Here is a 16,632-nt window from a genome sequence, read left to right as displayed (position 1 = left end):
AACATAAACCAAAGAAGATTTCGGATGTGGCGATGATGGTGGTGGTTGTCGGCAATGGTGATGGTGACTGTCGGCAGCAAAGGTCTGCCCTTTTTTTTTTTCTGTGACTGGTTGAAATTGATTTGGGTATATTGCTGATGGTGCCTATATGAGAGGAGAGATGGTTGTGGAAGAGGCTATGGTGGGAGGTGGCGGCAGTGACCATGACCATGGTGGGGAGGAGGTGGGTGGAGGAGATGGGTGATACAGGTGAGGCCTAATTAGCAGAATTTTTTTTTTTTTTTTTTTAAACCTAAAAAATAGGTTATTTTGAGCTCTTTTTAAAAAAATAAAAAAAAAATTGTTTAGGCACTGTTTGTCCAAAAATAAATTCATTTGGGGCAATAATAAATTAAAAAACTTTTTTTTTCCTTTTAAAATTTGCTCTTTTTTTTTTGGATAAATGTGTACCATAAACAATGCATTTGGCCGTTAAGGCACTAACGACTATAAATTTTTAAAAAAAATATATAATTTTTTTTAAAAAATAATTAAAATTACAAATTCATCTACTTATTCTTATAGGATTTTGTAATCCTTATTTTCTTATTCTAATTTGTGTCGTTTAGAAATTTTATTTATTTTTAAATAATAATAATAATTTTATTATTATTTTTTTGGATTGCGAAAATTCAGAAAACCTAATGAAGTGCATATTTTTGAAAAGTGAAATTTATTAATGTGTTTCTTAAAATTACTGACATGATTTAAAAAAAAGAAGTTAATATGACATTTTTAAAGAGTTAAAATTAAGAAAAATTGGTGAAGATGGCGTTAGTACATCAAGGCATAATTGAAATTTTTATTTTAAAACTCGTCTGGAATGATTAGATTTGGATACACACATGCACATGCACATGCACAAATGCTCTTTATTGCATCAGTTGAGTACGTGACTCATGAGGTGATATCCATTACCTTTAATACTGTTGCCACCTGCAGCAAGTATTATCACGTTACCCTTGCCTTTTTTTCTTCCTACTCTTAGTACTAGTATAGCGTATAGGTGTAATCTTCAAGAAATGTCCCCCCTTTTTTTTTCTTTATTTAATGAGCTCTCTATATTTTGAACATTGACAATTTTTTTTAGTCTAGAAAACTTAAATCTTCTCAAATTAAAATATAAGTTCATTGATGATAGTTTTTACTATAATATATTATTATTTTATTTATATTTATACATATACAAATATAATATTCATTATATAAATTAACGAGAACAAAAAATCACACTAATATCTCCCTATATGTTTTTGTGAAAAGTAGTAAAATGTATTGTGATACCAAAGTGACAAGAATGTCAATAATAATAATAAAATCATATATGTTAGTGTTTTTAGTGTAAATTAAATTTCATAATTATTTCCTTACATAAATTATTAAAATATATATTTTTTATTTTGTTTCTGTTAATTTTATTTATTTTTTAATTAAACTATTATATATATATTTTTAATATTTCATAAAAATTCACATCTTTCTCAAAGTGAAATCAAAATAATTAAATTTTTATTTTTAAAAAATTGAAAGAATTGCTGAATAAAAGTTAATTCTAGAACAAATTTTTTTTCTCCACAAATTCTTCTTTTTATTTATAACTGTTGATCCCCTATATTCGCAGCCTCTGCGGATTCTAAGATGGTTGGTAACTAAAGAAGTTGAATAAAAATAGAAACTAGCTAAAAGAGAGTTTGATTATAGTAAGTTTTTAAAATTACTTCTCCTAATATCACATGTAATTGATGTATCACCACCGTATTAATTCTTTATCGATTAAACTTTACTGAAGATAAAAACCAAAAAAAATCCTTAATAATAAAGACTTCTTGTAATCCTTATCATATAGATAAAACTTATATTATTTGTATGATAAATCTCTTCCACCACCAGACATTCTTTAGCAATAATTTTTTACAGGTGCATATCCATTGAACCCATATGATCTGCTCTGTTCTGTGCACGTTAGCACTACTTCATCATCATTTGATTTGTCAAAATGGGTATCGACAATGACTTTTTGCTTCATATTCTCTATTTCTTCTCTTTTTCATATATTCTCTCATAACTATTTATTTAAATTTATTTTTCTCAAGTTTTGGATTTTATTTTTCTCAACATGCATACTAATAAGAACAATATTATTAAGAAATAATATTTATTTTTAAACTTTTTAATTTTTAATCATATAGTTCTATTTCTAGTTCGGTGCCCCAAATGATAAAAGTCTCGTGAGCATTGAGTAATTATTATTATTATTTTTATAGTTGGGCTACTGAATTTGGTTATTTATTTACTTGAGAGTTGAGAGCCTTCACTGTTTACATTTGTATTCCTTTCATCCTGGAGCATTATTTAGTAATGATAAAAGGATATCACACAAAATATTGTTAATTTGTGCTGCTTGTTAATTTGTGTTGAACAACCTTCCTTTTTGCTCTTGTACATGCTCTTTGATATCTTTTCCACTTGCCTCAACTGCCTCTTACTACGACTTGGCATCACAACCCCACCTATTGGCATTGCATCTACCAATCCAAAAACAAACATCTTTTTTCCTTCCGCCATGAGAGAGAAAGTAGATGTTTAGAGAGACAGAGAGAGAAAGAGAGAGAGAGAGAGTGGAGGGAGATTTGATACAGAGATTATGGTTGCTTTGCATGCTACTAAGTTATAGGGGCAAGTGGGATATATGAAACAAAGGCAGTTACATAGTCTAGTGGCTTTCCAAGTTCCTACTATAAAATGATGATCAACGTGGTTTTACTGAATTAATTTATATTTTCAGTAACTTATAATATTCCAGTCCATTCCATTCACTGTATGTATATGTTGCGCATTCTAGGAGAAGATAACAAGATACATTTGAGTTAGAAATATATGGAATCGTGGCTAATGAAAGGACACTAGCCAACATTGTCCCCAAAATTCATTGTCTTGATGCAACGGTGAAAATTAATTACCACCCTTTTCTCCTTTTCTCCTCTTGGGGAGACATGAAGCCTTTATGTTGTTTTAATTCAATTTGGTATTAAATAGTTCTACAATATTAATCTCTATGACTAAATTTACCTCCCATTGCCAGAACCTGTTTGGTTGGATAAGTAAATGATTAGAAGAATACTTCTGCGTGGAGATGAATAGGGATGATATAGATATTTGGGTTAATTCCAAGCCCTTGGAAGGGAAAGGTAGGAAGCTACAGAAGTGTGGTGTTTCGTGATTAGAAGGATATACTCGCTTTTTGGGTGAGACTAATCTCATCTTATATAAATGTCTGATCTCAAGAGAAGAGAATCGAACTCAAGATCACTACAAAAATTAAGTCCAAAATCTTTCTTCTATGATTCAATATAATTCCATTAATTAAGGTATCACTTAATATGCTAATTTAAAATGACATATTAAGTGGTACTCGGAAATTTTCAAGTCATTTTATTTTTTCTTCGTGGTAGGTAAACCTTTTTTTTTTCTTTTTTCGAAAGGTAAATGTGAAGTGTATAAATGAAGAGAGAATGTAGCAAACAAAAACAACATTCACTAGGAGTAAATCACTCCCTCTGTTTTAGAGAGGTAGATGATATACTACTCAACTCAAGATTTTGGTGAAGTTTTATCTTATTGCATAGATACAGAAAGTAACTTCACTTATTGAATTCTTAGCAATCTAAGATGACATTGACTCCTAATCACAACACAACAAGTATCCCATAAACATTAATTATTTCAAGGACATAGTGGACCGAATCAAAGGGAGGAATCTTCCTTTTGACCAAACATAGTTTTAGAGATTGTCACTTGGTGACCAACTCGAGCAAGGTCTTTAAATTTTGAGTTGAACTCCCATTTGGTCCAACAGCCTTGAGAGCAAGCTCTTTGAACACCCCAAGTTGCTCCCTTAATTTCTTCCCTTTCTCATTCTTAAGAATCAGGTCCAGAGCATGCATTGTACCACTTTTAGTCAAGACCCCGCCTTTAACCCTCACTCCAATTTGCAACAAGTTTTCGACCATCCATGTATTCAATTGCTGCTCTGCAAAGACTGGCCTCCAGATCATTGGCACACCACCGGCAATGCTTTCCAACACCGAGGTGCATCCACAATGCGACACAAAAACTCCAATAGCAGCATGTTCCAACACTTGTACTTGGGAGGGGTTCGAGCCCGAACATGAGCAAAAGTGTGTCAGTACTGTACTTAGAATATAAATAAAAATGAAATAAAATAAAGACTTGTACCTGGGGTGCCCATGCCACTATTTTTCCAATCCCAGTGCTTGTCCTCCCCAAGAATCCTTTTGGTAAGTGCCTTGTCATATTGTCCCCAAGAGACCAAAGAAATGGAGTACCACTTGCTTCAAGTGCCTCGGCCAATGCCCCTACCTCTTTAGGCGTAGGTGTTGCCCTGGTACCAAAGCCAATGTATGCCACGGACGCGGCTTTGTGCTTGTCCAGCCAAGCTAGACAGCCATGCTCATCCCTGTTCGACCATGGTAAAGGCGATGTGAAGTTGAAAGGTCCTACACTGAGGAACTTCTGAAACTTGGACTTGAGATCATTTGTGTGAAGGAGGTCTACTTCTTCAAAGGAGTTAATGATAACCGCGGTGGCTCGTGGAAGAGCATGTGCCATTTTATATAGCAGAATTGAAAAGGGAGCTTCTAAGTTTCCCATGACCACTCCATTAGGCAAGTCACCAAGGCGTAATGAAGGAAATCCTGGAAGGAAAGTCACAATTTCATCTTCAAGTCCTGCAACATCTGTACCTACATTTATATACATTGATACAAAGTATATAATTATTAGACTTTAATCTATGAATTAAGAAACACTAGATTACACCTAGAAACTTCACAACACGGAGGCTCACTCTATCATATGGTATGATATTGTAACCCTGGACCCGAGAGTAACCCCGCACGATTTTGCTCATGAATATTACTCTCAAAGATCTCATACCACTTGGAGAAAGCACCACCACATATAAGTTTTACATTTCTCTCACCCAAGCAATGTGCCAGGATTTTTGGTGTGCCCGGTGTACCGGGCACATCAAAATCGTCCGTGCACAACATGCGCAAGCACGAACGACTCTAATAACTCGATCAACGGAGTACACAAAATATATTCTTTGCTAGACCCGTGCTCATGCCGCATATTAATTTTTAAAGTCATAATAACGAAAACAAAGTTTATTGACGAAAACAAAGTTTTTTTTTATATTAATTATTTAAAAAAGGCTTGTTTAATATATCTAGCGACATAGAATTGAAATATGTAATTAGAATTTATGGAATTGGAAAAAAATTTGGTTCAATTTTTCAAATTATTTTTCTCTAATTCTACCAATTTTAATTTTATGCCTGCCAAACATGGACTTGGATCTTCTAAGTTACCATAAGTTGAATTTTCTACATGTGTCATTAAGATATATCTACGACCTATATTAAGTCACGTCAGCTAATTTAATAAAATTAAAAAAACCTTCACCGTTTTAAGATAAAAAGCTTTACGAAGACTAGACAACTCTCTCTCCTATGAGATCTCTCATCTTTTCCCCAAAAAAAAATTCTCCATCTCTCTCTTTTCTGAAATAATAGTATTGGCTTGGATAAAGAAGGTGATTTGATTAAAAAAACTTAAAATAGTAAGTTTTCAATTTAATAATATACCGTATCTAATTAGATGAATTTTGTAAAATTTAAGTTTTGAGCAAAGTTTGCAATGATATCAACAGAAATTCTTCGTTATTTAGAAATACTAAATCTTTAGTTGGTAATAACTAGATGCATTTTTATGACTGAAGTCATTCAATTAAGTGTAACTGTCGGCTATGTAATATTGATTCGGCAATCAATAATATATTAAGCCTATCACAAAGTTACCAAGCGATCTTATTGCGGAGAATATGAGAGAGAGAGAGTTAATGTCATTAAGGTATTTAAAAGCTTTTCGATCTTAAAACGGAGAGAAAGTTAATGTTATTAAGGTATTTTAAAGTTTTTCTATCTCAAAATGGTGCAATTTCCTGACTTTTATTAAATTAGTTGAAGTAATTTAACATAAGTCATATATCTACACGTGCCATTCCGTAAAAAATTCAACTTAAGATAACTTAAAAGAGTTTAATTTAGAAGAATTCAAGTCCGCCAAACATAGCATAAGGTTAGGCTGCATGGAATTGAAATTTTTGAAATTTTTTTAAAGCTCCAATTCTGTGCAACACCTCCACAGTAAAGCTCGGATAGCCCCAATAATTTCTTCACTGAACGGGGTACTACATTGGATACCCCCTTTCCTATCAAACGGGGTACCACGTTGGATACCCCCAATAATTTCTCCACCAACCAATGGAGCACTGACAGGTATATGCACAATAAAGCTTTTCTTAAAGTTATTTATCATTCCATTGCAGGAGCTTTTCGAACACATAACACAAAATTCACAGCACATATCATGTAGGATTCCATGCAACAACCCACCTCAGCAACCATTGGCACACATTATTTATCTACTTAAAAGCAAAGTAGAGTGACATACATATTTTGATATGCACAATAAAGCTTTTCTTAAAGTTATTTATCATTCCATTGCAGGAGCTTTTTGAACACATAACACAAAATTCACAGCACATATCATGTAGGATTCCATGCAACAACCCACCTCAGCAACCATTGGCACACATTATTTATCTACTTAAAAGCAAAGTAGAGTGACATACATATTTTGATAAAATATGATAACATGACGCGAGAATGGTACGTGGAACTATAAAAAGTAACAAATAATTTTTTATTTGGTTCTCGGACTCCAAGAATGTGATTGAGAATGGTGTGTTTGGGTCCACTAACAAAGCTCTCAATTTTTGCCCCATACCATCACCCCTTATTCTTTACTTTATGCTCATATTCTCTATTTTAGCTTGGGATGCTCTAACATGTGAATTTTGTGCTGTGTTCAAAGACCAAATGACTTCCCATTAAAAAAAAATATAGGCAAATGTGACTTTTAGTAAGCCAGAATCAAGACAAAACATCCTTCTTTTTGCTTTTTTGTTGTAGGAAAATACTTAAATCCTGCCCCATCAAAGACAGATTATGTCCTACACACTAATGTATTCCAATAAGAAGTTGACACCTCTTTTAAACTTAAAAAAATACAAAATATAGGTTATACCTAATTTTTAAGATTAAACCCTACAAAGCTATTTTTTTTCCTCTCTTTGCTCTCATCCGTGTAACTTTATCTGCATGTTTCTTTTTCTTTAACCGCCAATCATTCCGAACCTAATATTCTCATTATATCTTCCACCACTCCGTTTCAGATGGATTTCGATTTGGTCTTAACAAAGATTGATTTATTTTCTTAAAATAGGTACGTTAAAACATTATATTTGTCCGACGGTTGCTTTTGCTCTCATTCTTATTTACAGAAAGAGGTACATAAAAAATAAAAATAAGATAAAAATCGTAAAATTGAGTGAAAAAATAAATAACTTTCATATACAACATGCATAAAAAAACAATTGAGGTAGATTTTAAAAAGAGAAATAGAAATAGAAATGATTAGTTGATTTTTTTGTTAGTTCAATTTTTTTAAGGATAGTTTCTATCTTAAGAAAATTAAAAATAACAAAAAAAAAAAAGTAGAAAATACAATTTTCCATGAGTTAATTAAAAATAACATTCAAAGTTGAGTAAGGAAAAAAATAAATCTATCGGGTTTAACTATAAAATATAGATATAACCCATATTTCGAATTTTTATTTTTTTTATTTTTTAAAGTGTCAATCTCTTATTAAGACAGGTTAGTATGTATGATACAATCTGTATTGATAGGACAGGACAAAAGCATGGTCTTTTGTTGTAGGAGGGTTTAAGAAGGTTGTAGTATAAGTTTAGACCAAAAAAATCTGATATGTTATAAACTATTTAACGGGCCCAAATTTGAATACAAATATAAAAAAAGACAATATCATAAAGATGCAAACGGGGCCTTAAGAGGAAAAAGTTTGTGGTATTATATATGCACCAGACCAATGACTTGCAATCATCACAACAAGCAAAATATGACTCCGAAGGCCCAGAACCAAAACAAGAGCAAGTCATTAAACATAGTACTATTACCAACTAAGATGGCAAGCATATCAACCTAAAAAAGACTAGCAAATTAATCATCCACATTATTTGCTTAAATCAAGAGGAAGATCACCATAACTGGAGTTGGAAACCACTACTAGTAGTAGTTTATGCGCTTGCTGCTGCCTGTTTTTCCACTGCTGGTGTTCTTCTTGTTATAAGTGACATCACGAACCCTCTCTAACCTCAGTGTAGCCACTTTTGTTGCCAATCTTGATGGTTTCGCTCCTCTTGTACTCATCTCTCACACCAACTGGTCCAATGCCTCTCTCCCGGTGTGTCTGCCCGTAAGAGCGGCTCTCCTTGGCGGTACAGCGTTCATAGCTGCCACTCTGCTTGTCTTGGTGGTTCATCCTCGAAGTCATTTCATAGGACTGTGAATCATTGTTAGTAGATTGCTTGTAACTAGTAGTCCATGAAGGACAACCTCCACATATCCACTTGTTGCTTGCTTGTCACTAGTAGTCCATGAAGGGGCAACCTCCACATATCCACTTGTTGCTTGCTTGTACCTAGTAGGTTCGACAACCCCCACATATCCAATTGTTGAGTGCGGAACATAGTCACTGTAGTCGGATCCGTCCTCCATTTGGAAATAGTCTGTCACAGACACAAAAGAGGCCACACACACAACTCATTAACATTGCTTTAAAATGTAAATGAATCAACAAGTGCTGAAGTCACATTTAAGTTCTCAGAAAATTAATGAATACACATAGAATTTAGCTAACATGGAATCTTAAAAGCCCAGTCGTCATGTTACAAAACCATTTTTCATATGACTATTTCTCCATTTCTCCCAAAAACAAAAAATGCTTTATAATTTCCACTTCAATGGGGATGTGTGAATGATCATGGATGGCCATCACCATGATGTGAACAGTATCACAAAAGTATATAAAATTAAGAAAATTAAAGCAATGGTGATTAACAAACCTACTAACAATATGCATTTTAAGAAAAGATCAAAATACAGAACCACACTATAGCAAAGAGGATTACAAAGAACAGAGCTACTACAACAGATGAAACAAGCCTTTAGCACCTATCACATAGTTACTAGTACAGTATGCATCTGAAAGAAAGGCATCATAATCTTACAATGTAAATAAGGCATTATCAATAAAGACTCAATAAAACGAAGAATTTACTATTAATCACCAATCAGACAATGGAATTGATGTATATTAAACACAACTTCGCACAAAACATACCATGTTTGGTTGTCATGATTTCCAATCTTAGAAAGATTGGCATTTTCATGTATATCACATGGTGCAAATACATTGCAACCATTTTAGTTTCTCCTATTTACTCTGAGAGAACAAAAAAGGAATCATGGGATGCTTGTTAGGCTCACTTTTATTTCCTAAAGTTGGGCTGGGTTGGATTTTAGGTTGGTTGCCTAGAACAAGTCCAAAAGCAGACCAATCTTAACTGCAGGCCTTAAAGCAGACCCCTGGCCAAACCCAATCAAGTAAACCCTGGACTAAGTGGGCAAAAGATTTCACTGTGTTTTGGGTTGGCCCATTCATGATGAAGCGTCAATTGTCAACAACTGCATATATATTTAATCCATGAATCATCATATGACTTCCAATTAAATTCGGAGAAAATTTTAAACTTGCATCAAATATCTATATGTCCAGAACTTCCAAATAATAGTACCATAAAAGTAACCACAGAAATTTCATTAACTAAATTAATGATCCCATGTAGAATCAACTTGGGGTCTCAGGATTCAATAATAGGAACAAATCAAGAGTAGCAAGGCAAACAAAATGAAAAAATAATACTTAAAATTATTTGGGCATCAATATTTCTTAAAAACAAACAATTCATTCATGAAAAAATATATATATAGATTAAGGGTTTAACACAAGTATTTGGAACACACAAACCAAAGTTCAATTTATCATACATATGACTTCCAATAAAATTAGGAGAAAATTTTAAAAATACTTCAACTATCTAGTCTATATGTCCAGAACTTCCAAATATTACCATAAAAGTAACCACAGAAATTCCGTTAACTAAACTAGTGATCCCATGTTGGATCAACTTGGGGTCTCAGGATTCAATTATAGGAACAAATTAAGAGTTACAAGGCAAACAAGATGAAAAATAATACTTAAAATTATTTGCGCATTAATATTTCTTACAAACAAACAGGGTAAAAACATAAAACTCATGAAACAATACAAGACCTAATACTCATGAAAAATATATATATATTAAGGGTTTTAACTCATAAAATGCCAAAAGTTTTCCCTATTCCTCAAAACAAATATACCATGATATATTGTTCATAATATAATATAAATAAAATATTTAACTTATCATGTGATCATCCGATATTTTATTAAAAACTTTACCCTGCATATGAAAATACCCAGTCTAAAAAGCCATGGATACTATAGGAGAGCCTATAACATAAATAAAAGAGAAAGAAATGAGTGATATTGACACAAGATTGAATTATGTTAAGCAAACTTATTGAAAGGATTGAATAGAACTAAGTGGGTTGAAATGCTGCAATATAGCACAATTTTGTTCAATTTTCTTTGTTAAATATTAATATCAAAATAACACACCAAAAGAGGGGGGATATGAAAAAGGAAAGACTCTGAAACATCTAAACAAAACACAGTATAGCATAACAATGTAATGATCAGTGAAAGTGAAACTTTAATAAACCAAAAAGACGAAAAAAATAAAAATAATAATAGCAATAATAAATAAAGTGAATATGTCTTGTATAAATAAACTAGACCATGATTTCTCTGTGTAACAACAACAAACAGAAGTTCTGATCAAAAGTATTAAACTGAGCCAGAAACACTGCAAATGTGCATATATACAGAGATAAATATATATAGTTGTAACATGAACACAGATCAAACGATTACAAAAGACAAAGATGGAAGAAATTATTTCACAGCTTTGTTCTTGAGAGAGATAGAGAGGAAATTTTAGGGTTTTAAAAAGAGGCATTGAAAAGGATATAAATAACCGTGAAGAAATGCTTCCGTGGAGATACGTGTCAGATAGGTGGAGAAAATACTGGGGTATCCAATGTAGTACCATGTTTGGTAGGAAAGGAAACGAGAATCCGGATAGAAAACATTTGGAAAATGGATAAACAAAGTATCCAAATAAAACATTATTTCTATCGAGGGATAATTCCTAGGGATGGCAACGGGGCGGATTTGGAACGGGTTTCTCAAAATCTCACCCCACTTCTTTTAATTTTTGTCAAGTCCATGCCCGTCCCGAGACCCGCGACGGGTTGGATTTTCATATCCAACCCCGTCCCGTTAGGAAATACTGTGCCCCCGTGCCCGCCCCACTACCAAATTTTTTTCTCCCACTTTTTGGTACTTAAACTCCTGCTATTTAAATGTGCAAAGCCTAGGAATGACACAACATAAATAAAATTATGTATCCTAATAAAAAAATAAATAAATAACATGCACATAACATAATTCAGAGAACATAATAAACAAAAATAAAAGTTTAATACAACCAAATCACAAGAAGTTCTAAGCTCCAACTTCCACCATAACCAAAACAAAAGCAAATTTAATACCAAGTTTACATCCCAAATTAGGATTATAAGAGATGGGTAATTAGGTAAGCCGCTAAAATAACTTATATATATATATATATATATATATATATATATATATATATATATATTAAATATAGTTATATGCGGGGCGGGGCGGGGCGGGGCGGGGCCCCTAGGATATGTATATTGAACCCTTACCCGCCCCGTAACCCTCGACGGGTACAAAATTTGTATCCATGTCCGCCCCAACGGTATAACAAGTGTTCCTATATCCGTTATTAACGGGGCGGGACGGGGCGGGGCGGTAAAAATTGATATCCCTAATAATTCCAATGCTTTGGAGGTCAAAGGACAAATAAATAAAGTCGAATTTTAGTTTTCTAAATTAATGAAATTTTTTCAAAAGCTAACATGGATATAAAAATTTACTGTAGATTATTTTTTGATTCCCAAATTGCCTATTTATATCTTTTTGATTCCCAAATTACCCATTTATATTGTTGTGAAATGACTCAACTATCCAGCTCTCCAGTAACTCTATAATACAAGTCATTCCAAACAACAACAACCTGAATTCCAAGGTAATTCATTACGTCAGAAAATTTGGTATTACAAGAAAGCACAAAGGTGGTCGTAGATCAGAGAAGGAAAGAACACATAGTTATCAAATCTGACCTCAATATCGTTGGCCCGTGGTTGTGTGGAGTTTGGACTGAAATCAAATTCTACATTTATATGATGGGGGTTGCTTGATGTCAAAATTAAATAAATATATTATACATGTATAGACCCAAATTGTAATTTCGGATTGTTTATGTTGCATATGCAAGTGGAGTAGTGGTGGTGCTACGATGGTATTCTGGCCGGACAATTTGATACAAACAAAACAAAATGGATAGAATTCTTCCCACCTTCTTGTTCTGGGTAGCTAAAAGGGTCAATTCTCATGATGGGCAGTTTGGAAATGAAAAAATGATCTACAGTAAAATTTAAGTCCATGTCAGCATTTGAGAAAATTCCATTAATTTAGAAAATTAAAATTTGACTCAACCTATTTGTCCTTTGATTTCCAAAACACCATTCTTTTGGAATTATCCCTTATTTCTATCCAAAATTAGGGATAATAATAACTAAATTACAAAGGAAATTTGAAATTTCATAAATTAATAGTATTTTTTTTCTCTTAAATCTCTTCATTGTGTCAATAAATTTTTGTTATTATAATAGAATTAGAATAAAGATATTATGCGACTTATTATGACAGATGAATAATTGGAATGTGTTTACAACTAGTTAGAATTTGAAATAAATTAAAATTAACAAGAAAGATAAGACAATTTGTGACAAAGGAGGTCAGAGAAAAATATATTGAATTTCTAATTTTTAAATAACATGCATTCAGGATGGTATACAATCGTTTAAGGACTATAGTTTTTTGATGGGTGAAGTGTTGTGCAAATCACATGTTACCTTAAGTTGATCAAGTGGATCAAAAAATAGAGATTTTATTTTTTAGTTGATGTTTTATATATCAATAGTCTAATTTTTTTTTTTTTTTTTTTTCCTTCACATTCAAACAAATAGGTAATGTCAATTTTAGTATTAAGTTATGGATGTAATTTTCTAATACTTATAATTCTTTATAAAGAAAACAAAATTTCTATAAGTGGTGAGACATGATTTCCAAAGGTGAAAAGATTTCTATTTTTTATTTTTTTAGTACTTACCTTTTATTGTTATAATTAATAATATTGGTAAATTTTTAGTGTTATAATTAATGATATTGGTAAATATTAAATTTGAAAATTAGAAATAGTGATAGTAGTTTTGTATTAAAAGGAAGGGTAAAGTACAGCCACACCCCTGAGGTTTGGCAAGAGGATACTCAGAAGAAACTTACCTGTTTTTTTGGACAAATACATCCCCTGAAGGTTCAAAAATGGACAAAGGCACCCCTTTACATGAGAAATTGACCAAATTACCCTTTGACCGTTTAGGGGACTTTTTTAACTTTATAATTCAGTAAATTGGACTAATCTACCCTCATGAACAATTTATGTATAAAAAAAGGTTTAAAAAAAAAAAAACACTTTATATTGTTTACTTTATATTTTTTATTTTTTATTGTTATTGCTTTATAAATGTCTCAACTTCTTAAAAATGTAGACGTCTAAAATGATTTTTTGATCCAATACATATATTTCAAATAAATTATATTTTATTATTACTTCTTTTCTTTTTCTTTTTTATTTTTAAATTAAGATGGTTAATTATTTCATCTAAAAAAATTAAACCAATCTTTTTTCCTTAAAAATAAAAAATATGGTACCAGTATAATTTTATACATCTTAAATTATATATCAAGTATTATACATTTCCCAACATAAAAAAAAATAGGTACTGTAGGTGCAAAATTTTGCTCAATCAATAACGATTGAGAAAAATAATACAACACACTTAAAAACAGTAAAAATAAATAAGAACAATGTATAGAGAAGCGTAGAATTGCTTAGATTCTTTTATTGGAGGTCTGGACCTCTATTTATACACAAAAATTGGTAGAATTAAGGTAGGACTCGCGTTGCTTATCCTCCAATTCTTCCCACACATGACTTTTTTTATAAATAGAGTTCTTTCTATTGTATAATATTTCCTACACAGAATTTTCCTTGTATAGAACTTCTTATCAAAGAATTCTCCTTTTATGATAAATCCTTCCACCGATAGGATTTGTTCAATCTTGGAAAACTGGGATGAATATACCTTGAACCAGTTGGGCTTGAATAACGGGCCGGATGTTTAATGTTAACATGTTGGGCTGATAATTTCTTGATTCGGGCTTCAACAGAGCTGAAGGTCAAATAACAATAGTATTGGGCTTGTGAACAGTGATCTTGGACTAGCCTCAAACTCAATTTGGGTTTGAGCGAGGTGGGCTTTATAAACTCATCAAGGATAAGTTTGTATTTATGATGAAATGGATTATTCTTATTGGAGGGAGATTTTCCCTCTACACTTTGCCCCCAATTCCTCTTTAATTGGGGTACGGCTCCTAATTAAAGGGGAATTGAAGTTGTGCAGTTGCCACTTTCGCACGAGACGTTTCCATTTGTGTCTATTTTTATTCTGACTCAAGGATTTCTTCAAGACTTGCTTTTGTTCTCAGTGTGCTTCATTTCGTCCATTGCGTTCTTCACATTCTCATATCTCTAGGTTAGTTCTTCTTTCCCTTCTTTCAATTTTGCATTATGAGTACTTTGACTACTTCTTCCAATCTTGAACGTATAAAAATCGCAGATTCCGAGTCCACGCCCTCGTCTTTCCCTAATCTCATTAGGGTTCATCCTCCTAGGGTTTCGAACTTCCTTAAGTCTGCAAATGACTCGATTAATCAGCTGCATGTTTCCCCAATCCAGGCTGAGACATCCACCTCTAGGTCGAACAATATTTTTACTAAGGAAGAAAGAAACGCAATTTTATCTGTTCGTCATATTAAGTTTTCCATTGAATCCGTAATGGAAGATTTCGAGATTCTCAAGGGGGTAGAAATTGTAGAATACCCCAAGGGTGCCGATTTTTGTGCCGGCGAGGGCGTCAGAGAAGACGATTTGCTCCTTTCTGTTGGGCATCTCAACGCTCTTAGATTCCCCCTTCACCCTTTTTACCATTTAGTCTTTTACAAATTGGGGATTGCACCCCTACAAGTAAACCCTAACTTCCTTCGAATAATCTCGGCACTCCTCATTTGCCGATGGCTGGAGAGTCTTGACCTGACTTTGGCTAACTTGCTGATCACTTACTGTAATACCCCTAATTCTCAAAAAGATATAACTGAAATTTATTTATTTGTTTTATGTGCATTTGAAATTGTTATTTATTTTATTATTTGCATAATTGATTAATTGTGAATTATTTATTTGTTTTACTTTAATTATTAAATTGTAATGGTTTATGTGTTTTAATTTAATTGGTGTATTTGTGATTTAATTATTTGATTATTAGTGACTTAATTGACGTGTATTTTTTGGTAGCTTAGAATATTTATTTGTGTTGTATTTATAATTAAGTTTAGGATTTAATTTATGTATAATAGGGTAACCGACGTATTAATGGGTTGGGATTAGGATTAGGGTTTAGAAGGAACATATATATATATATATATATATATATATATATATATATATATATAAGACAGTATGGTCTGCTAGGTTACAAATCCTATTCAGACATTATCTTGAGAAGAAAAATAAAGGAAAACTAGAGAAGAGAGAAACAGAGAGGTTTGAGGGGAAAAATAGAGAACTTTCAACTATAGACTGTAGGTGTGCCATAGAGGAAGGAAGAGGTTGATGGTGGAATAGAACTGGAGCAGTAGGAAGGTTGCCGGTAGTTGTCCGTTCGTCTGAAACTCCATAGACAGCGGTGAAGATTTCAAACCGGAATCTTAAGGCAAGTTTCATTCTATCTCCTTCCTGTAAACTTGTGTTCTGTACATTCTATATAGTCTCCAGGAATTTAATTTAACTATTAAAACAGATGTTTTATGCATGATAGAGTCTCTGTACAAGTTTAGACCCCTGTTCGTTTTTGAAGCTATGAACTGTTGTGTTTTTATTTTAAATTTTTGTCATTAATTTCACAAGAGAATTTAAGGAGTTTCTAAGATTGAATGAACTTGAATTGAACCCTAGGAATGTAAGAAAAAATTCTAGAACGGAGGGTTGAACTTCGCCGGACGCGAAGAAGACAAACGGAGAAAACATAAACTGTTGCGTTCATGGTTTAAGCTTTTGCTAGGTAATTCATGCTGGAATTAAAGACATTTCTAGGCTTGTTAGGACTTAATTTGAACCTTAAAAATCTTTAACAAAGTTGGGACAGAGGATT

The 16,632-nt window shown here is 32.6% G+C and overlaps 1 protein-coding gene across 1 annotated transcript; it reads right to left on the bottom strand.

The window, feature by feature from the left end:
* Positions 1-3,251: 3,251 nt before the first annotated feature.
* On the bottom strand, positions 3,252-4,868 carry LOC132278628 (anthocyanidin 3-O-galactosyltransferase F3GT1-like). Its single transcript, XM_059780470.1, has one exon. It carries the CDS (start codon positions 4,816-4,818, stop codon positions 4,012-4,014), a length of 807 nt encoding a protein of 268 aa, XP_059636453.1. The 5' UTR covers positions 4,819-4,868; the 3' UTR covers positions 3,252-4,011.
* Positions 4,869-16,632: the final 11,764 nt, after the last annotated feature.

The sequence above is a fragment of the Cornus florida genome, unplaced genomic scaffold (assembly GCF_030987335.1).
Source record: "Cornus florida cultivar Cherokee Brave unplaced genomic scaffold, ASM3098733v1 CherokeeBrave_3.0.0_Hap2_Chr10, whole genome shotgun sequence".
In the NCBI taxonomy this organism is placed as follows: Eukaryota; Viridiplantae; Streptophyta; class Magnoliopsida; order Cornales; family Cornaceae; genus Cornus; species Cornus florida.
This window is presented reverse-complemented; position numbering and strand designations above follow the sequence as displayed.